Source organism: Typopeltis vanoorti, chromosome 12, assembly GCF_054136105.1.
Source record: "Typopeltis vanoorti isolate ZY-2024b chromosome 12, IOZ_Tvanoo_1.0, whole genome shotgun sequence".
Lineage (NCBI taxonomy): Eukaryota > Metazoa > Arthropoda > Arachnida > Uropygi > Thelyphonidae > Typopeltis > Typopeltis vanoorti.
Window position 1 is genome coordinate 101,590,998 of NC_143560.1, and position 23,393 is coordinate 101,614,390.

The 23,393-nt window shown below is 35.3% G+C and overlaps 1 protein-coding gene across 1 annotated transcript in view; it reads left to right on the plus strand.

The window, feature by feature from the left end:
* Positions 1 to 350: 350 nt before the first annotated feature.
* LOC150101078 (uncharacterized) overlaps positions 351 to 23,393 on the plus strand; it is a 169,952-nt gene continuing 146,909 nt past the window's right edge. The window contains exons 1-2 of the mRNA XM_090402159.1: positions 351 to 2,810; positions 20,312 to 20,445. Coding sequence (XP_090258285.1) covers positions 449 to 2,810; positions 20,312 to 20,445 — 2,496 coding nt within the window. The 5' untranslated portion in view covers positions 351 to 448. The remainder of the gene's footprint in view (positions 2,811 to 20,311; positions 20,446 to 23,393) is intronic.

The window sequence follows — 23,393 nt, forward strand, 5'->3', positions numbered from 1 at the left end:
TTAAAACAATGTGGGATTTAATATCCCCTTAATTTAAAAAAAAAATGAATTTTAGTTAGGAAGAGATTTTTAGAAAATTTTTTAGTGTTTTTTCCTTTTTTTATATGTGGTGCCCGGTCCCCTTGTCCTCCCCTCTGGGTGCGCCACTGTGCGGAAGAACAATGACATACACCTAATTCTCGACGTGATGAACCCTGACTTATGTTCTTCTTAGTGAGAGGGCTTATTTCTTATTTGACACGCCACCTAGTGTGTGGTTTCTGTTTCGTTCGCAGAGTCGTCATGGATCTTGGCATTGTAATTAAGGTTAGACTGAAAATGGTTTTGACTTTTTTAATGTTGGTGTTTGCCATGGTACGGTAATATGCTTGGGTTATGTGAAGTTAATATGATTCATCAGTTTAATAACAGTCGGTTTTGTTATATATAAATTTGGCGTAGTTACAAAATGTCATTCCAAAATATTCCCGATGGTAAACAAATGAAGGTGACTCATGTGGAAGCCCATTCAAATTACATAAAAGTATGGGTTCAGATGGAATTTCGCGAAGTGGAAGTCATTGACAATACACTTGTTCAGCGACAACCAACATATGAAACTCAGCGTGGTTATCTGCGCCGATGTGACTTAAATCCAGCAGTGATGTATTGTGCTATTTCCCCACGAATGAGGAGATGGTGCCGTGCATGTATATTGCCATATGAAGTTGGTGATGACGCTCGGGTTTGTGTGCGGTGGATAGATTATGGTAGCAGTGAAATTGTTGCTATTTCAGACATATGTAGAGATGATTATTTATCACGTTGGAATGCTGTAGCGGTGGAATGTATTTTGGCTGATGTTTTTCCTGTCGATTGGAAACAGTGGCCAAACGATTCCATTCGTTTTTGTGAGAAAAGGTTATTATTTAGAGATATTATAGGGACAATAGTTGGAAGGTATGAAAATTTGATTGTTCTTCGTGTGGTAGAAATTGGTACAAATATGCTTCTTGCCCAATTAATGCACGAAAAGGGCTTAGGTATTTTTAAACCTTCTGTACCACCAGTAGCAACTCCTTTTCCTGTTTACAATGGTGAAACATATCAAGCTATACCTCTGAAAAAAACTGAAGCATATGATGTATACATTTCACATATTGAATCACCTCAAAAGATTTACATTCAATTTGCATCAAGTAAACGTGAGCTAAATGCATTAATGGAAGGCATAAAGAATTATGTTACTCATTTAGGAATATGCTCATTTGAACAGGTATCATGTGGGATGCCTTGTATTGCACAGAACAGTGCAGATAATGTGTATTGTAGGGCATTAGTTAAAGGTATTGTGGATAAGACTAATTGTCGTGTTTTATTTGTTGACTTTGGTAATTCACAAGTTATAGCAATTGCAGACTTAAAACCAATTCCCAGAGATTTTTTAGCTCTTCCAACACAAGCAGTAGAATGCATCCTTGGAGTATCAGAGGCCTTTGATATTGAGATCCTAAAGAGAATAGCTACTGACAGGGTGTTTTCATGCCGAATACTGGCACATCAGGCTGGTTCTTATGTTGTTGCATTGTATCATGAAAGTAGAAATATTACAGATTTAATCAATTCAAATGTGGTAAATAATCAAAATTGTAATCAGTATAAATATGTGCCTCTAGAAGTTGGATCAGCCCATGAAGTGTGTATTACATATGTGCAAAGTCCCTTAGAATTCTATTTTCAGTTAAAGCAGAATATTCCAAAGATTGATTCAGTTATGAATTCTATGCAGCTATTTTATCAAGGGAGTGGTTTAACAGCTGGTCAACTGACATTAGAAACCTGTTCAGTTGGACTACCAGTAAGTGCTAAGTATTCTGAAGATGGAGAATGGTACCGTTCTCAGATTGTATCCATTGTTAATTGCAACATTAAAGCATGGTTTGTTGATTTTGGTAATTTTGAATTGACATCTGTTGATAACATAAGGAGGCTTAATCCAAGTTTACAAGAATTGCCATTACAAGCTTATAAATGTTCTTTGGCTGAAATTGATGAAATTCCTTCAGATATTTTAACTTCAAAAACATGGATAGAGCATTTTGAAGAATTAACCCTGGAGAAAACCCTTGTTGCAGAAGTCAAATGTTTAGCTTCAAATGGCACTTACATAGTTAGTCTACATAACATGGTGGTAAATCCTCACATAAATATCAATACTGAAATAAGGAAAGGATTTGAGAAAGTAATAGATATCAATATTGCACCACCTGTGTTATCAAAAATAGAAAGAATTTATGTTACAGCTTTTGTTTCATCATCTGCCTTTTTTGGTCAGCTTACAAAATGTACACATGAACTTGACACTTTGCAAGACCAGATGAATGAACTCTATTCTGTATCTGCTTGTGAAAATTTTATCCCAGAAGTAGGACACATAGTATGTGCTAAATTTTCTGAAGATGGTGTATATTATAGAGCAAAGGTTGAGTGTCTAGAAGGTGATTTGTACAAAGTATTTTTTATAGATTTTGGCAATAGAGAAACCACTGAAATAAAAAATATTAAAAAACTGTTGCCAAAATTTGCTAATTTGTCTATGCAAGGAATTGAATGTGCATTTGATCACTGCCCCACATCGGTGCCTGTGGAGAAATTACAGAATTTAATGTTGGAAAATGTACTAGAAGTAGAACTATGTAGAAGAATAAATGGAAAGTGGCTTGTATGCTTAACCGAAACTTTTCCAGAAAATGCACCAGTGTTAGAATTCCTCAGGCAGCATGACATTACTGGTCCAGGGTTAAAGCTTCTAGAGCCTTCTGTAAGTTTAGGTAAGTGTATTTGCTTTTATTTATTTATTTATAATTATTAATGTTTTTATGTTCTCTATTTCAGTCATTTCCTTATTCTCAAATTTTTCCCTTGTCTCGATCACAGGTTATTTATGTGATGGTGCTACTTCTATCATGCAGTCAGTGAAATGAATTGTGAGATGAGTAGCATTAAATTGTAAGTGAAGAAATATCAAAAATGTTCATACATTTTAGTGTGAATATGTTACTCTTTTGTTAGTTCTTGGTGGTTTTCTTTTGATACTATAGATTAGCTACTTGTATCAGATAATAGCCATATCATCCGACCTTTTAGAGTCCATGAAATCAATATAACTGTTGTCACTTCTGACATAATTTAAAAATGCCTTTCTCAAAAAAAAAAGAAGGGGGGGGGGTTATTTGACCAAACTTATGTGCAAAATTTGCAAAGTATTATTTTTAACATCACTCAGGGCAAAACACCTTCTTCTAAAAATACTATAAAAATTCTATACCAGCATGTCCTTTGATTCTCTGTATAACTGCAGCAATCAGGTAGGTAATTCCTGATGATCCTAGTTATTATTGTATGTGGTTTTATTGACAAGATGTCAATAAAACCACACACATTAATATGACATACATTAACACACATAAATTAACATCTTCCTTCTTGTGTGTGTGTGTATTTTATATATATATATATTTATTTTTTTATTTTTATTTTTCATCTAAGAAAGGCATTTGAAAATTTCAGATTGATTTTAAAACATTGCTTGCTCTCATTTTATCATCATCATCATGCTCTTTAATGTGACATCATTCAGATTTTTAGTTGTGATTCCATGGAGGTTCTGAATAATAATAACTTTAAATAATCACTTCCATATTTTTAACTTATAGATGCTCAAAAAGCCTATGGTCATGCTGCAAACACTAGGCTTGCAATGGGTACCTTAACTGACATATGGAACATGGAAACAAAATTTTTGTTGACAGGAAACAAAATTGGTCAACAGAGATAATCTATGGAAGCTGGGCAAGAGTGTGGTTAGCAATGGTGTTAGAGCTGGGTTCTTTACTTTCAGAGTGGTAAATGAGTGGAATAAGCTGCCAGAGTCTGTTGTGGGTGTTATGACAGTGAATGAGTTCAAGGCAAGGTATGATAGATACTGTGAGAATGCCGAATAGTTGTGTGGACATGATGTTTAGGACCTCCCTTGATGAGTCTAAGGACTCCCTGGAGTCGCCCATAATAATAATAATTCCTGACTTGAGCCTGTGATCCTTAGTAAATTTATCTTATCTTTTAAGGCATGTAAGACTTGAATAAAGTCTGTAGCTCAGTTGGTTCAGACAGGCCATTTGGTTGGAAAGATCCAGGTACTAATCCCAGCTGTGAAGAAGTTTTCAATCAAATGGTGAGTTAGCTGGTCTCAAACAGATAAATTGACCTAGGACATTACAGGAATAATGATTATATCCTATTCCATCAAATTTGGTTTCAGACTCCTTCAGTAAAGTGCAGATCTACATGCAATTATAAATCAGGAAGGAAGAGTCCGTTTTTCTTGTGTTTTTGAGTTGTGTTGCTGAGGTATTCATTTTTCTCTTTCAAAATTTCTTTCAGTTTTTCTATGTAAGCTTTGCTGCAGGAGATCTTATAGACACCAGGATATTTTTGGAAATGATCACTGCCTTTTCAAACTGTTTCATGTATAAGTTTTTGATTGGTGGTGATAACAGAGTCAATAGCATAACATATTTTTAGATATAGGTATTCTGTCCATTTGAAGGAGGAGAATTGAATATACAGTTGGGAGTTTTGTAGTATCTGCTGGAAATAGCTGTTCTAAGTAAGAAATGCATTCTTCAACTGATATATTTGTGAATAATGATGTCACATCCAGGCTTGCTAACATGTCAGAATGTTAATCTGGATTTTGGATATTCATTTTGCATGACATCTGAAAGTCACAATTTATTTATTGAGCATATTAGACCTTTTTTATGCCAGCACTCATCTGTTAGCTAAAAACAAAATATGCTATATGCCTCATGTATTTATCTACACTGTCAATTTTGGATTGTTTTTGAAAGATGGTAAATTTATAGTACATTAGTATTATGGTTAGTCTAAGTGTGTTATATAATCTATTCAAAGAGACTAAGTATGGAACTTTTTCAAGCTACTCAGGCCTCCAATAAGCAGGGTAGTGATGGTCTTGCAGTAAAATTCATTTACCACTTAAAGCTATTCACAAATATTCATGTCTGCTGCCACTGTGGAATTTGGACCTGCAACATGTTATTGGAGAGAGTACGCTATTCATTTAGTGCAGCCAGTTCAGCTTACAGATTTTGGATGTTCAGTTATGGCTGAAGTAACTACCACCTCTTTTATGAGATTGGATAGCTCACTATTAGTTGCCAGCATATGCGTGTGTGTGTGTGTGTGTGTGTGTGTGTGTGTGTGTGTGTGTGTGTGTGTGTGTGTGTAAAATAGAGAGAGATTAAAAATATTGAGTATATATATATATATAAATATTATTATTATGGGACACCTCCAAGGAGTCCAAAGACTCATTGAGGGAGGGCATCTACTCTATATCTCTCCATCTCCACCACTTAATCCACCAATTACAACAAACTGCCACAAACCATATCACCTACACCAATGCGTCTACTGCCCACCACCACCACTAGTATATTTTGTCTGTAAATTGTGTGTTCTTCAAGGCTGATTTGTCTGTATGTTTTTTATATATATATATAAGCTTATGTAATATATATATATAGATATTACGCAACCAAGCTTTTTCAAAAGGATCCCCCAACTGACTGACTGGCGATATTTTGGATGGAATTTTGCCAGGAGGTTTGGAGGAAGGAGATTACCTAATACTGAAAGAAGTCATCGCAGCAGTTAGCTCCTCAAAAATAGAAAAATCACCAGGAATTGATGGTGTTACAATGGAACTGATACGCAAAGGAGGTTACGTCATCATAGACACCTTGCTAAATTTATTCCACGATGTATGGAACACAGAGACTTGGCCTTCTGATTGCGGACTTCTGTCCTTGTACCTATTCCTAAAAAGGGAAACAACAATAAATGTAGCAACTATAGAACAGTAAGCCTTATTGGCCATCCAAGCAAAATCCTGTTAAAAATATTATTGTAAAGAATTGAAAAGAAAATAGAAAGCAGACTATCAGATGAACAAGCAGATTTCCAGAAGTACGATCAACCATATTTTTACAATATATTTACTAGGTGAAAAATACATGGAACATAACAAAATTATTTGTCACAACTTTTTAGACCTTCAAAGCTTTTGACTCAATATGGCATGAAGCATTATGGAAAATTTTAGAACAGTATGGTATAGACAATAAAATCATTAGGATTATTAAAGCTCTTTATTCCTCATCTGATATGAGAATTGAAGTTAAAAATTACAGCAGTGAACCGTTCCAGGCAAAATGGGGGGGGGGGGTAAGACAGGGATGCATCTTGTCCCCTCTTCGTTTTCATTGTTTTCTGGAATATGTTATTGATGAAGCTCTTCATGAATATGACACTGGAATGATAGTTGGCAGATTAAAAATAAACAACTTACATTTTGCAGATGATATCGATCTTCTGGCAGAAAGTGAAGAAGAATTACAAGAGATAATCAGCCGCGTTTTCGGAACATTAAAAACTATGGATTATACATAAACCTGCAAAAAACAAAAACAATGATAACCTCAAAATCAGACACTGAACTCTTAAAGATACAAATTGAGAATGTAAACAAGTTCACTTATCTAGGAAGCACGTTGAGTCAAGATGGTCACTCAAAAACTCACATTAAATACCGAATTGTTAAGGCAACTGTGGCCCTACAGAAGTTAAAACCATTGTGGAGAGATAACAGAATAGCAATCACAACCAGACTAAGACTAATTGACACTTTGGTGAATTCTGTCCTCTTGTATGGTTGTGAGGCCTGGACTTTATTGAAAGAAGATGAGAGGAGACTCCTGTCCTTTGAAATGAAAACTTACAGAAGACTTTTGAGAATTCCCTATACTGCTCACGAAACCATTGAAAATGTCTGAAAACTGATTGATTCAGTAGACAGGGAAAAAAGGGAAAATATCCTGACAGTCATCAGAAGACAGATGAAATGGTTCGGACATGTGGAGAGGCCTGATGGTATTCCAAAGCAAGCACTAGAAGGAATCGTTCCGGGATCGAGGGTTAAGGGCCGATCTCAATTAAAAATGGACTGATAACATCAAAAAATGGATAAATTCCTCCCTTTCTCAACTGATATCAAGAACAAGAGACCGAGATGATTGGAGGAGGCTAACAAAGAATATCACCTACCAGCCATGAGTGACCCAACAATCCATTTAGGACTACGAGAGAGAAGAGAAGATATATATATATATATATATATATATATATATATATATATATATATATATATATATAAAATAGAGAGATTAGAAATATTATGTTGAGTATATAGAGAAATGTGCTTTTAATAAAATAATCTATTACTGTTCTTTAGAGTTTAAAATATGTAGGAGGTAAAGTGAAGGAAAGATAGATGAGATTCTTTTTGTGAGAAAGAAGACACAACTGCCTTTTTGATAGATCAGTGGATGACTCATTGAGATTTTTGTATAAATATTATTATCATCATTGTGGCAAGTCTCTGTCATACACACAGCTCATCATACTGTGCCTTAAATACATTCAAATTCTCTGCAGACACTACACCCTCAAACAAGCATTCCAATCATAACTCTCCATGCAAAAAAAACCTGCTTCTCACTCCCTTGTTAGCACTCACCTTATATAGCTTTCAGGGATAACGTCTTATTCTCTTCATCTCTCACCATTTTATGAAAAAATCTCTTCAATGTTAATCCTATAACAGCCCTTACCAACTTGTACATCTCTATCATATCACTCCCTCTTTCTCCTATCTATTGCATTTTTTCAACCTTTGTTCATACTTAGTATTCCAGAACCAGAAACTACCTTTAATCAATTGCCTCTAGATGCTTTCCAATATTTCTCCATCCTTTTTGAAAACTAGATGATCTTTTATTTCCTCCACCTCCAACAATATATCCTACCAAGAGTAAATTCTACATCACATCTTTGTTTTACAAATTGTAATACCTTTCACTCAATCTATTCAAGTCTTCTTATAAGATAACATCTGCTCTATTCCTCATAGTTCTTCCCACCTTTGCATCATCTGCAAACAATTGAATATCCCCATTCAAATCTTCTCCAACATCATTAATATACAGGTTAAGCAGCAAGGGCACTAAAGCAGACCCCTGAGGCATACCACTAGCGATTTTTCTCTTCTGGCTTATTGCTCCTCCATACACAACTTTGCTGATACCTGTCAGATAGCCAATCTTCAATCCATTGCACTGATGTAATATCTATCCCTTTCTGCTCTAGTTTGACTATCAACTTATCATGTGGTAATCTATCAAAAACCTTTGCAAAATCTAAGTGTACTACTGTACATCTATCTACCTCATATAAAGTATCTGTCACCTTATTATAATAAGTAGATTACTAAAACATGACCTCTCTTTAGCAAATTTGTACTGTCCTTCAAAGATAATGCTACTTTTGTCAACCCAATTCTGGATCCTGATTCTCATTAGCCTCTCCAATACTTTAACACACATATTGGCCTATAATTTGATGCTTGAGTTCTCTCACCTCCCTTATTAAGCAGTACAATCTTCCCTCCCTTCCAGTCCTTTGGAACTTGACCCAGCGTAAGACTCATATTAAACAAATATGCCAAGATAGATGTCGATTCCCTGGCACATTCCTTCAAAATACGTGGTGAAAATTATCAAGTCTCACATCCTTATTAACATCAATTTTGCTCAATTCTCCATATATCTCTCGTTCACTCACAGTCAGACAGCCTCTCCTCATCCACTGTTCTCAAATTCTCCATGATATCACATTTCACCTTTATGAACTGCTCATTAAATATCTCAACTATATTCTCAATATACCATTTTCTCCAATCGGTGTCATACTATCATAATTTTTTTTTTCTTCTGGCTACATATTGAAAGAATTCCCTAGGCTTTTTTTTTTTTTTTCATTAGCTAACTGCTTCTCATACTGCACACTTTTGCTGCCCTTACTTAAATAATCCACTCATCAACATATGATGAGTTGATTATTTCTACTCATCTTATGTTGCCTCCATAATGCCTTCTTTCTCTGTATTGCATGCTTAATCCCTTCATTCATCCATTTCATACCTATCTTATTTAACTTTCTGATCCCTTGGAATACAAGGTAGTAGTTTAACAATTTTTGATCTATTATAGGTTTCATTTAATTAATCCCTCAAGTAAAATGAATCATGCTATTTGTTATTATGTATGTCATATATTTCAATTACACACGAGATAAAAAATTTATAGCACATTAATACCCTGTGTGGGTGGGGTTAAGAAATCTCTTGACATTTTTCTTAAAAAGCTGGAGGTTGTAGTTGAAAACACATGAGGAAGAATTGTTTCAAAGAATAGATGCAGATGCAATAAAAAAAAGTATAGGAAAAGGATAAGGAAATAACAAATAGCATGATTCATTTTACTTGAGGGATTAATTAAATGAAACCTATAGTACCTATAGTAGATCAAAAATTGTTAAACTACTACCTTGTATTCCAAGGGATCAGAAAGTTAAATTAGATCGATATGAAATGGATGAATGAAGGGATTAAGCATGCAATACAGAGAAAGAAGTGAAAGAAGAGAAAGAAGATAGTGAAACACTATCTGTGAGATAATGCTTGAAGTGTTACAGAGAGAAAGGGGTAGATGATCTCTCAGCCAAGTTGTTCTCCTCTGGACAGAATCAAGAATTTTTTTTGACAGGTTCTAGGTGCACCACTCCCAAAATATGTGAGTAACATTCTAAGAATACATGGATTTGGGATTTGTACAAACTTAGTAGTGGAGGGGTGAAAATATCATCTTGACTGGAAAATAACATCAGTTTTTTGGATACTGAATAAACTATTGATTTGATGTGTTCATTCCAGGAAAGGCTAGATGTGAATGTCACTGCAAGGAGAGATAGAGTTCTACTACTCTGGTGATTTGTCTGTTATTGAAATTAAGGAAAATTAGGTTGATATTCTTTTTTGACTATTTTTTTTGTAGCATTAATGGTGACCAGTTGTTCTCTCTCTCCATTGAAAAATGCAATAGAGAGCATTGGTTTGAAGATTTTGAAGCTTGGGATGTTTGAGCACTGCATGGTGTGTTGAAATAGTAGGTGCACTGGTAGATCTAAGGCACAAGTTTTTAGCACGATAGGTGGGATTCCATCAGGACCAAATGATGTCTTGTTTGTGTTTAGGTTATTAAGGATTTCAGATTTCTTTCTAGCAGAAAATTAGAGTGATATGGAGAGAGAGCAGTTCTTGGTGGAGTGGAGGAAACTTTGCCCAGGTCATGAGTGCAGCAATTGGAAGAAAAGAGTGATGGCAGTAAATCAACCTTGTCTTTGGGTGAGGTTACTATGGTACTATCTGGATGTGAGAGTGGTGGAAACACGAGTGGAATAAAATTGCACCCAATTGGACCAGAAGGCTCAATGGCCATTTGGACAGGTGGCAGGTTTGCAGCATTTGGCCCTTTCAAAATATGATTTAGATTTATTGATGGTTCTTTTACAGCTGTTGTGAGGTGTGATATAGATGGAGCGAGCAGCTGGAGTTTTGGTCTTCAGCTGCTCGTGATGTGTTGAATTTTTTACTTTTCTGTGTTGGCACACTTTTTTTTTTTTTTTTTGAGAATCAAGGTTTTGATGGTTGCTGGGAAGTTAGGATGAAATGAGGTATATGCCTTCACTCTGGTGAGGATGATTTCTGTTATTTGATCTGAGCAGGTGTTTGAATTAGAACTGAAGCCATGGTTGGAGATTGGGAAGGAGGAATAGAAGTCATGTAGATCATCCCATTTGCCATCCTTGTAATAACAAAGGACAAGACAGAGAATTGTTGGGTAAAGGTTGTTCTATGGCAGAGGAGACTTATATGAGATGTGGTCAGAGTTACTAATAGAATTAACATCCACAGTATATTTGAAAGGGGAGCTTGTTAAGAAGAGAATAATTGTTGATTCTTTTTGAATTCAAGAGTGAATGTTAACATAGACTTTATTCAACTTGAAAACAGTTTATTTCTATTGTCTGTTGTTCCTTTCACAGAGACATTATCATTGTGCCTATTGTTATAGGCAGAATTCTTAAGCATAAGGTTAAGTAGAAGCTTCTTCTAAAGTCAGCCATCAGTGACCAAAGATTTCTTGTTCTCATATTCTCACTAAAAATTTTGAATTTACGGTAATAAAAAGTGTAGCAAATATTATATTTATGGAATTACAACATAGATCTAAATATAAATATAAAACGTTTCAGTTTGCAGTAACATACACAGTATGCCTCCCTGGTTGACAAAATGGTTAACGTATCTACTTTCCAACCACCCAACTTTAGGTGAAAGGTAAATTTTGTCGCCTAGTGCGAGACCACCTTACTTACTGGAGGCCTGGGATTCACATAAAAAGCATATAATATATATAGGATTAATTCAGTTCCAACTTTATCACACAATTATTAAGATTTATTCAACTCCAGATTTGATTTTTTTAAGTTGCAGTAATAAGCATAATAATTCCAGCTTTAGTTAAAACGTAGAAGCAATCAATAGTAACATAACTTGCTATGCTCGCTACCATCCAATTTTTTACTCGACATTTACCCTAAAATAATTAGAATCTTGATGCAGAAAAAAATGAACTGAAAAATCAATTTAATTTATAAATAATAATAAACTTGAAAATCAAATGGATGTGAGAGTGGTGGAAACACAAGTGGAATAAAATTGCACCCAAATGCTCTGTTTATGTGATATATGTATTTCCATAACGTTCTTAAGAATATTTCACCCTGTGATTTCCCAGAATCCTGTTAGGAAAGAACAGATCGCTGAGTACTGAACTTGCGATCATTTTGAAACACGTTTCTGAGACAACAGAGGTTTTTCTGTGTGCTGCTGCTGCTATTTGTATTAATTAATGGGTAAGAGCAGTTTCTATATCTGCTCTTACCCATTAATTAATACAAATAGCAGCAGCACACAGAAAAACCTCTGTTGTCTCAGAAACGTGTTTCAAAATGATCGCAAGTTCAGTACTCAGCGACCTGTTCTTTCCTAACAGGATTCTGGGAAATCACAGGGTGAAATATTCTTAAGAACGTTATGGATTAAACTGACCATATATTTAATCTCTGGATTAAACTGCTAAGTCAGTGATTGGTCAACAAAGGCAAACATTTAGTAAGAGAAAATTTCCAGAGAAGGAGATTGGAATTTAGTAATATTGATAAGAACAATAGTCCGGTAGTTCAGAAGCAAAAACCATCTGTGGCAAAATGAAACTAGTTTATTTAATTAAAAACACAAAAATACAACCAATTTATTAAATATATCTTTATAGACCTCATAATTAAAAGGACTCTAATAATTTTTTTAATAATAATAATAATAGTAATTTATTACATATGATACATACATTACATAGTTTTGATTACGTATGATACAACATTACATACATTTGTTTACATATGAAACTACATTACTTACATTTGTTTACGTATCATACAATATTACATACATTTCTTTACATTTGATACATTCATGTATTCTGAAAATAATAATTTTTTTTTCGCAATAATAATTATAATTTATAACATATGATACATATGACAGTAATAGATTTCTCGAGATGTGTCTCATCTTGTTTTGCTATTATCAAAATTATCAGGTTATTCTGAAGCATTATGAATTTTCTATTTTATTATTATGCCACTCATATTTCTTCAAATGTGGCACTTTTTACAACAAAACTGGCTAAGTTATGTTGGATATATCTATTTGCAAATATATCCAAAATCCCTTTGACCTAATAAAAATGTAGAATGCTGATGAAACTTCATCAGCATTCTATCTGTTAAAATGCAATTATTCCCCCCCCTGCCGTTAATGGATTATTGTCTTTATGTGCACTGTATTACTTGGAATTTCTTTACTTTTCTACGATATTTGACCCTTTTTTGCTGCACTACCGGACTATTGTTCTTATCAATATTACTAAATTCCAATCTCCTTCTCTGGAAATTTTCTCTTACTAAATGTTTGCCTTTGTTGACCAATCACTGACTTAGCAGTTTAATCCAGAGATTAAATATATGGTCAGTTTAATCCATAATGTTCTTAAGAATAACTTATTTATTGTCTCTCTTCCCAAATAAAAACGAATTTCACACGTGCGAAAATAAATAATCAAAACGTTTGTTTACATTGTAATATTATGTCAAAATATTTATATTTTTTAAATAACATTTATTGAAATAAATATGACATTTTCTTTCTTTCCTTGCGAAATAAAATTATATGGGGCGCACGTTTTAATTTTAGGAACAATTTTTTTTTTTTTTTTTTTTTTTTTTTTTTTTTTTTTTTTTTTTAATGAACAACAAAGGATGTTAAACTGCATTACTTGGGGTTTCCGATTGTGAGTCTTTTTAATATCAAAAATTTATATCCAATGGTATTTTATCAGAGATTCTTCGCCTTTGTCTTTTGCTTAAAACTGCAACAGTACAATTATTTTGGAAAAATAATGAATTCAAACAAAAAGAAAGTGCACATATGCTATCTAGCAGTATTTTGTGTGTGTGTAGTGATAATTTTGGGAGGGGGGGTAGCCATTAAAGGCAAATTAATTCTGTTATGAAAATTTTGGAAATAAAATTTCATCTTGACGCATGCACCTACACGTTTTGAAGGATAAAGTGTAGAGAAAATATCGCTACTTCAAAACTGCCACATAATACCCAAAATATATGTACATAACAGTTGACTTCATAACTGCCGTTTATTTTGATTTATAGGTAGTGATTGGGGGAAACCAAGAAAGTTGAAATGCAGAAACCTACAGATTACGTTTATAAAAAGTATGCATTAGATAATGTGATTCAAGATTTACATATGATTCTCTATAAAGCAAAATTTAAAAGTGCAAACCTTCGTGCAGTCTGTGAACTAAGATTATATGAATAAAAAAGAAAACTTAATTTGGAACAGATGGAGGCTGTATTCATTTTTAGATTCTGATTTTCATGAATTTATAAAATAATTGTTTGACAAAATAATTATCTTCAATCAAGTTCTGGGAGAATTTTAAAATGTATTAGTGATTAAAATAATTATCCAAAAAATTGATAGTGACATTGATCTTCCATAGTGATACAATATGAAGTGAAGGAAGTATGAAAGATTTCTTATTTTGTGCTGGCATTAAAAACTATAATTATACAATAAAAACAAGCAGCAAAATGAATATAACTCATAGGTATTTAGTCTGATATAACTTAGATTCCGGTTACTGAATAAACGGCAAGCGACTGCGTTTTTTGCTGTAGGCAACTGAACATAATAAATTTAGTTTAATCCTTTATCCAAATGTGAGCAAATAAAGTTTGCGCCTGAAAGTATCTTCAGGACTGGGGTAAGGTGGTACAACACCGGGCAACTCGTTGCAAAGGTGGAGCAAGCTAACATCACTCCTATCTCAGTATCTCCCGTAATGCAAAACACATCTCCTTATGGATATGTATAATGTTATGCATTAAGGGAAGGGCCACTACCCAGACTAGTTTTGACCTTTGTTGAGGTTTCTTCAGTGGGAGCCAGGCCCATGTGGAGATACCAGGCAGAAGCATTAGCAAGGTCATCTCTACCTATAGGAGTTGCCAAACGGTGTGCCACCCTTTTATTAAATTACTCTGGATTTAGAGAAGGATGTTAAAAGTTTATCTTTCACTTGGTTAGACTATAATAAATTTAGTTTAATCCTTTATCCAAGTATGAGCAAACAAAGTTTGCGCCTGAAAGTATCCTCAGGACTGGGGTAAGGTGGTGCAACTCGTAGCAAAGGTGGAGCAAGCTAACATCACTCCTATCTCAGTATCTCCCATAATGCAAACCACATCTCCTTGTGGATATGTATAATGTTATGCATTAAGGGAAGGGCCACTATCCAGACTAGTTTCGACCTTTATTGAGGTCTCATCAGTGGGAGCCTACTTTGTTTGCTCATACTTGGATAATGGATTAAACTAAATTTATTATAGTCTAACCAAGTGAAAAATAAACTTTTAACATCTTTCTCTAAATCCAGAGTAATTTAATAAAAAGGTGGCACACCGTTTGGCAACTCCTATAGGTGACCTTGCTAATGCTCCTGCCTGGTATCTCCAGTTGAGCCTGGCTCCCACTGAAGAGACCTCAATAAAGGTCGAAACTAGTCTGGGTAGTGGCCTTTCCCTTAATGCATAAAATTATACATATCCACAAGGAGATGTGTTTTGCATTATGGGAGATACTGAGATAGGAGTGTTGGTAGCTTGCTCCACCTTTGCAACGAGTTGCCCGGTGTTGTACCACCTTACCCCAGTCCTGAAGATACTTTCAGGCGCAAACTTTGTTTCCTCACACTTGGATAAAGGATTAAACTAAATTTATTATAGTATAACCAAGTGAAAAATAAAACTATTAGCAACTGAACATAGCTACTACATATGCCAAGTAATCTAGTTAAGTGTTCTTTTCAGTGTGAAGGATTATTGCCCCTTCTAATGGACATGACTGTCAAACTACACTTCTTATCCATGTTCTTTCAGCAGGTGGACAGAATATTATCCAGGTTTGCTGGACGTGTATATACGTCCAGCTTTTGGCCTGACTGCATTCCAGATTTCCAAGAGCATGATTCCCTTGCATCAATAACAGAGAATGTGACAGAGATAGCAATGGAATTAGGACTAGGTGATGTAGGAGTTGGTGATATAAATGAGTTCTTTGAGAGTCATGGCTAAGAACTTTCATTGGAAGATTTAGAAGAGCTGACTGAACATTGTCCAAAGAAGATAGAGGAAAGTGAAGCTGACTCTGCAGTTCCAGTTAGGACACTAACAGTGAAACCAATGAACTACACTGTTGCTCTTATAATAAGGGATGTGAGATCTTCTATAACAGTGACCCAACTGGGAGCAGAGCTCAACAATTAAGAGAGGAATTGAAAGAGTTCTACAGCCATAAGAAGAAAACCAAACAGGCATCTATTCTATCATTTTTAAAGCAGTAAATTTTCTTTCTTTTTCTTAAACATTAATATCTTAAATATTATACCTGTGTACAATTTTCAATGCATAAATTTCATAAAATAAAACATTTTTCAAGTGTTTTGTGTTGATTGCTGAAAATCTTGTAATGGAACCTAATGTATTTACATATGTTTCGTATAACATGCTGATTATATTCATATAATCAACATATTTACCGATCATATGAATTTACACAGCTATTAAATCTGTATAAATGTCTTTTTTTCATGAATTGATTTTCAGTAATTGGACAGATAGTCTCTTAAGGATCAAAGCTAGATAACTGGGAGGAAACATTTTTATAAAAATGTGAATAATTAACTAGGGCTTCTGGGTATCCAGTACTCATCTTCTCTTGTTATCCTCTGTTTTTAGGTATTGACCTGGATACTTTTAATGTGACTCTTGCTTATGAAAAGTTATAAAGCTCTAGTACATTAGTACCATCAATGGGCTAGGATTTTTTTATTAATTTTATACAGTTTATATATATATATATATATATATATACTTAATTCAAAAACCCTGCTTTAATGACCAAACTTTACTTTTTCAATCATCAACTTCTGGTTTCCACTAAGCAGGGCAATGATCTTACACTGGACAATGAAATTAATTTCCCATCTAAAGGAAATAACAAACATCCATGCTTATGTGGGATATGAACCTGCAGCCTATTGGTTGGAAAGTGGATACACTAATCATTCTGCCAACCAAGCTTTCCAGTTAACTTAACGCACTTAACCAGTTAGTATGATTTAGAGCAATTTGGAATTTATTGACTAACTTGTGTACTGTATTGACTTAAATCACAAACAAAAGTGGTGACACAGCATGATCAGATGTCATGCCAGTTGGGGCATTGCCTCATTAAACCAGACCCTCCATTGTTTTTCAGGGAATAGAACCAGAGCAAACTTAACCTCAGCAGAATTAAAGATGGGATCATTAAAAGTAAAATGTATTGTTGAAAAAGAAGTGCAGTTGGAGAATTGGAGAAATAAAATACTGTGTTAACATAATTAGTGTCACTAATGCATGTTATATTCTTTCTGTAGTGCTCAGGCAGGAGTAATACTAAATATGAAGGTAAACTTCTTGAATTGTAGGCATCACTAGACTTGAAACTGTCTCCAATGCAGGAAGTTACAATTCAAAAATGGAACAGTAAAACTTATTTGAGCCTATGGTCTCATGATAGATTCTGGTACTGAGGGAGTAGAGGGATATTTTGCCTTTAGATAGGGTAGCTAAAGAAAAAAGAAAAGCTATTTCCCATTGGAATCTAAATAGCAGAGTAGGAAAGTTAATACTGAATATAAAGAAATGTTTTGGGAAAATTTGGAGACATGAATAATGTTCATAGTAATAATGACTAAATACTTGGATTAATTTTTAGCACATTAGCTAGTTACTACTAACACCATGTTCCAACATAAAGATATGCATAGCACAGAGAAAATATTCGCGCATGCGTGCGCGCGCACACACACAAATAATATTTTATTGATGATGTTGCTGTTGATAGTGATAGCTTCACACTAATTCATGACAGAAGAGTGCACAGGGAATTTGAAATAAGAAGTGATCACCAAATCATATCGAAAAGAAAAATACAAAAATTTTATTAAAAAAATGCAAGTGGAGCAGTTTTCTGAGGTGAACTGTAGACTAAAATATATATAAATATTACTGACCCCCCCTTTCCCCAAAAAAATGAAAACAAGAACTAAATTTAGAGACCTGAATCTGAACTAAAAAAAAAAAAACATGATTGATTTAGGAAGACATGTAATGAAGTTCTTTGCAAGAATAAAAATGACATGAATTTCATTGTTGAACCAAGAAGTTAAAGAAACAGTGCATACATGTAAAATTAGCTTTCATTCAGGTTTTGCTTTGCTCTTCCTCGCTGGCCTTGTTGACTGCGACTTATGTGTATTGCAATATTGCTCTACACCCTCTGTCCAAAAAAAACCAAACTTTCGATAGAAAACAAAGCACAGGCAAATTATAATTATTCAAATCATTTATTTCAATCAATATACTCTCCCTCAGCTTCGATACAGCATTTGGCACGGTCAGTTAATTCATTAAATGAGTTTTTTATATCGGTTTTTTGGATACTGTTGAGGGTCGTGGTTCCTGCCGCTTGATCGTTTTCAGTGGTGTTGTATTGCTTTCCTTTCATCGGCAAATGAAGTTGGGGGAAGAGAAAGAAGTTACAGGGTACTAAATCAGGTGAATATGGCAAGTGATCCAACACACAAACTTGGTTTTTGCTCAAAAACTGTCTCGCAATGTTCGAACGATGAGATGGTACGTTATCGTGCAAAAGTGATCAGCTGTCTGCATCACGATATTCATGCCTTACACGTCGAATTCTCGATATCAATCACTTCAAAACTTCGAGATAAAACTTACCATTGACTGTTTGGCCAGGCGGAATGAATTCTTTGTGGATAATGCCCTTGGCATCGTAGAAACAAATCAGCATTGTCTTTACTTTTGACTTCTCTAAGCGACTTTTTTTTTGGATGCCCCTCTTCTGGTGGTCTCCACTCAGCACTCTGGGGGTTTGTTTCGGGCTTATACTCAAAACACACATTTTGTCACCAATAACGATCGTTTAAAGGAAGTTTTAGTCCTTACGAGTGGTTTTAATGAGGTCCTTGCAGTGTTCGATTCGATACATTTTTTGGTCGTCGGTCAACTCGTGGGGAACAAATCGCAAATTCAATTTATGAAGGCCCAAACTCTTGGTCAAAATGTTGTGCACAGTTGATTTTTGAATCCCCAATTCATCTTCGATCAATCTCACGGATGATCTCGGGCTTTCTTTGATGAAATCACGCGCTTTTTGGATGTTAACTTTGCTCAGTCCAGTTTTTGGATGGTCCAGCTTTTTGTTGTCCTCAAGCACTTGCGACCACTTTGGAATCGCTTAAACCACTCATAAACTTAAGTACGGGATAAGCATTCATCACCGTATGCTTTTTGAAGCATTTGATGCATTTCGGTAAAACTTTTACCAAGTTTAACACAAAAGTCAGTCGCTGCTCTCTGTTTGAAACTCATTTCCCGACTGTTCGTCAAAACACACTGTCGCTCTTAGCACTATAACTCTGTTTCTAATGAAACAAATGTCATAAACAGTTGACACAGCACTAATGAAGGTTGCTGCTTTTGACAAAAAAAGATACAGCAGGTGGCGCCACTAGTTTCTTCTATTTTCGAAAAGTTCGATTTCTTTTTGGATAGAGGGTGTAAATAAAGTCTGTCTTCTTTTCCAGCATGGATCAGTCCACCACTGAACAAAGATCTCTTCCAATTTTCTCCATTCCATTTTGTTTTCAGCCTTTTTCATCCACTTCATTCCTGCAATGTTAACAGTTTCATCTTATCATCTCTTTCTTGGTCTTTCCCTTTGCCTGCTCTTATTTGTATATCTTCATTCTGTTAAATTTAAGCCATCTTGTGTTCTCTTATCTTGCAATGTGTCCAGCCAATCTCCATTTTGAATGCATAATGAAACTGATGATGTCCTTATCAAATGGGAGAATATCCTGTCTTTAAGTGTTACACTTAGCATATTCCTTTCCATTCTTCTCTGGTAGCTTTGAATTTATGCACTATATTATAAGTTAAATTCAACACTGCCATGTGTAATTACAGGTAAGACACTGGTTGAAAGCTTTCATCTTCATTCTAATGAGAATTTTGCCTTTTGAAGATATTGTTCATCCTCTACACAGCCATCCAAACTAGTTGTATACTTCTTTTTATTTCTTCTATTTGTTCATCTTTAATTTTTACGATTTGTGAAAGAAACAACAACGTGAATCTATTCTCTCTACTTCCCTGTTTTCCAATATAATTCTTCTTCTTATTATTATTATATCAAGTGACCTCAGTGGAGTCAGAGACTCACCGTGGGAGGTACATACTATTGCACACAATGCAAATCCAACTGTGCCTTAAAGCGATTCACTGTGTCTACATTCACAACAACACACTCAGGCAATGCATTCCACTCACCAACCACACTCCATGCAAAGAACCTGCTCCTCACTCATCCTCCACACAGCCATCCAAACTAGTTGTATCCTTTTGTATTATAAGTATTGTATTATAAACGGTAATTAAAAATATGATTATTTGTTCATTATGAACTCTCGTAAAGGACTACTACTACTGCTAATCAGTGTCGTTTTGTTTTTAGGGTCCAAAGAGTTGATATTAATAACAGACATAACTGACCCAGGGAGGTTTTGGTGCCAACTGCAAAAGAATATGGCAGAACTGAATAGTGTAATGGACAAGATGGATTCTTGGTATAACAAAGGAGCACTCCAGGTTTGTCATCATAAAATTACTCCTTGTATATTCATTCTTTGCACTACATCAGTAATATTGTTATAACTATAACTGAGAAAGCTGATGCCACTGTTCAGATGAATAATACAAAGTATAATTCTAAACTGAATATTGTATTGAGGATGGATTTGCCTCTAGTATAATCGGCAGAAACCTAACTCTTAGTCAGTTTAACAAATAAAATGCATTATTGGACAAGGTGCATTCTTGGGATACACCTTGTCCCAACATATCATATTAATATACCATTGTGTCCCCACGGTTAGCCTAGTGGCTATGTGCTTTGCAACCATATGCCTGGGGAAGGAGTGTCCTGGGTTCGATCCTGTCGCCGACGTGAGGAGCTTAAGGATCTTCCTCAGCCATAGCCAAGTTAGCTGGTCTTGGGCGTGGACAGCAGGGTTTTCCCCACAGTTTTTCTGGGGTTTTTCATCCCCACAGCCATAAATACTTAACCCCCAGTAGGGACGGGAGAGAAAAGGGAGGAAACTCCATATGAATAAATAAATATACCATTATTGATACAGTATGGATTCATCATGCTCATTCTCCATATATATTTATGGTCTTTCCAAGGTGAACAGCCTTTGTGATTCAGTCAGTTTCAACAATGCCCTTTTATTGGAAAGACCTGGGTTCGAATCCTGTCTAGGACATGAAGAGCCTTTATCAGGTCTTTTAAACTGAATGTGAGTTAGCTGGTCTCATACAGATTTGGCAGGGTTTCCCCTCTGGAAACTCAGATTTCTCATCTTACAAAGCAGGCAAACTGACCATTAGAACACATAGAATTAACAGACTTAATAACACTGGCTTCATTTATTCTTTGTATACACCTTGTATCCCAACATATCATATCCATACACCATTATTGATTGAAATGTTATGGATTCATCATGCTCATTCTCCACGTGTATATATGGTCTTACGAAGGTGAAGAGCCTTTGTAGCTCAGTCTATTTCAACAACACCCTTTTATTGGAAAGGTCTGAGTTCGAATAACATCTACGACATGAAGAGCCTTTATCAGGTCTTTTCAACTGAAGGTGAGTTAGCTGGTCTCATACAGATCTGTCACTATGCAGCTATGGGCAGTCCTATCTCACTAGCTTATGCACAGTTTTATGGAACATCTGAAATGGTACTGAACAGCTTTTCAGTACCACTTTCTCTCAACCTTATATTTGGCTTTGATTCATTGATGATATATTTGCAGTTTGGATGCACTCAGGATGCCTATATTCAAGTTCATTGAATGTTAAATTAACAATCACCTTTCCTTTCTGGATACTGTAATAATCGTCCACACGTCTATAGGTAGTATTCAATTTTCTGTTTATTGAAAACTTTTCTTTACTGGCATATATTCCATCTGTTCTTCTACTGATTTCCTTTTGTTGGAAGAATTAAACAATATAAAAAATCACCATAACTTCTAATGGAGGATAGATATAACCATATAGATATATAACCATGCTACCATCCAGAAAATTATTGATAAATATCTTTCAACCAGACCACAAGCAGATGTAGAATTCCTACATATCCTACATAAAGGAACATCAAAATAAATAGCATAGAAAGTATATTAATTAAAGATAACTTTAATGAATCACTTCTATATTTCGGCAATGTCACATTGCCATCTTAAGGAACATAAAGATATGGTATGTGCACTAAGGAACTAACAAAGCAAATGAGGAAGAAAGTAAGAAACTAATTTTGTTCCTAAAGTCCTAATGGTGCCCTCTTGTGGGCTAATTTGGTAGTCTTGGCAGTTGGGCTGAAGTTCTCATAATGAAAGTCTCCCAAATTTGGGGCAGTTTCATGCACCCAAATTTGTTGAGGTTAGGAACGTTTTTTAGAGCTGCTGAAGATTCTTTGAATAATCTTTCGTATTTAAACTTGCTGCGATGGATTATTTTTGTTTTCTTCCAACGAATTTTATGGTGGGTATCTAAGGCATGGTCTGCCAGCCCAGAGCAGCTGTACTGGTGAAACCGGATGTAGTCTTGGTGTTCTGAAATCCTGATATTTGTTGTTCTGCCTGTTTGGCCAAAGTAGGACAATTTGCAGCTGCAAGGGACCTGGTATACACCAGGTAGGTCTAGGGGAAGTGGTTGGTCTTTGGTAGAGCGGATAAAGGATGCCAACTTTTTATATGGTCTGTAACAGGAAGTAAGGTCATATTTTTTGAGGATATTAGTTATTTTTTCAGAGGTGCCCTGGATGTAGGGGATAGTGATATACTTGGTGTAGTCTTTATTGTGGAGGGGGGTTGTGGTTTACAGGTTTTAGTATTTTTTGGATTTTTTGGGGGTTATAGCCATTGGCTAAGAAAGTGTTGAGGATGTGGTTTAGTTCCATAGTCAGGGCCTTGTCATCTGAGCAGATTAATTTTGCCCTGTTATATAGTGTTTTTATCACCCCATATTGTTGTGAGGGGGGGGGGATTGCTGGTGAATGTATCTGCCAGTGTGGGTGGGTTTTCTGTAAACAGAGAAAACCAAAGATCCATCAAGCTGGCGGGTGATTAAAGTGTCTAGGAAGGGGAGGGTGTTGTTTTCCTCTTTTTCTAAGGTGAACTGGACTCTGGGATGTTGGTTGTTTAAGTGTGTTAGGAAGGAGTGGAGTGTGTCTGAGCCATGTGGCCAAATAGCAAACACATCATCCACATAACGAAGCCAAATAGTGGGTTTTTGTGGGGCGGAGTTTAAGGCTTTCTCTTCAAATGTCTCCATAAAGAAATTGGCCAAGGGTGGGGAAAGTGGTGAACCCATGGCTGTCCCCTCTATCTGTTTGTAGAACTTTCCTTGCCAAACGAAATAGCCTGAGTTCATTGTGAACTGAAATAGGGCTGAGATATCGGGAGGAAACTTGGCTTGGATGAGCTCAAGGGTTTCTTTGAGTGGGACATTAGTGAATAG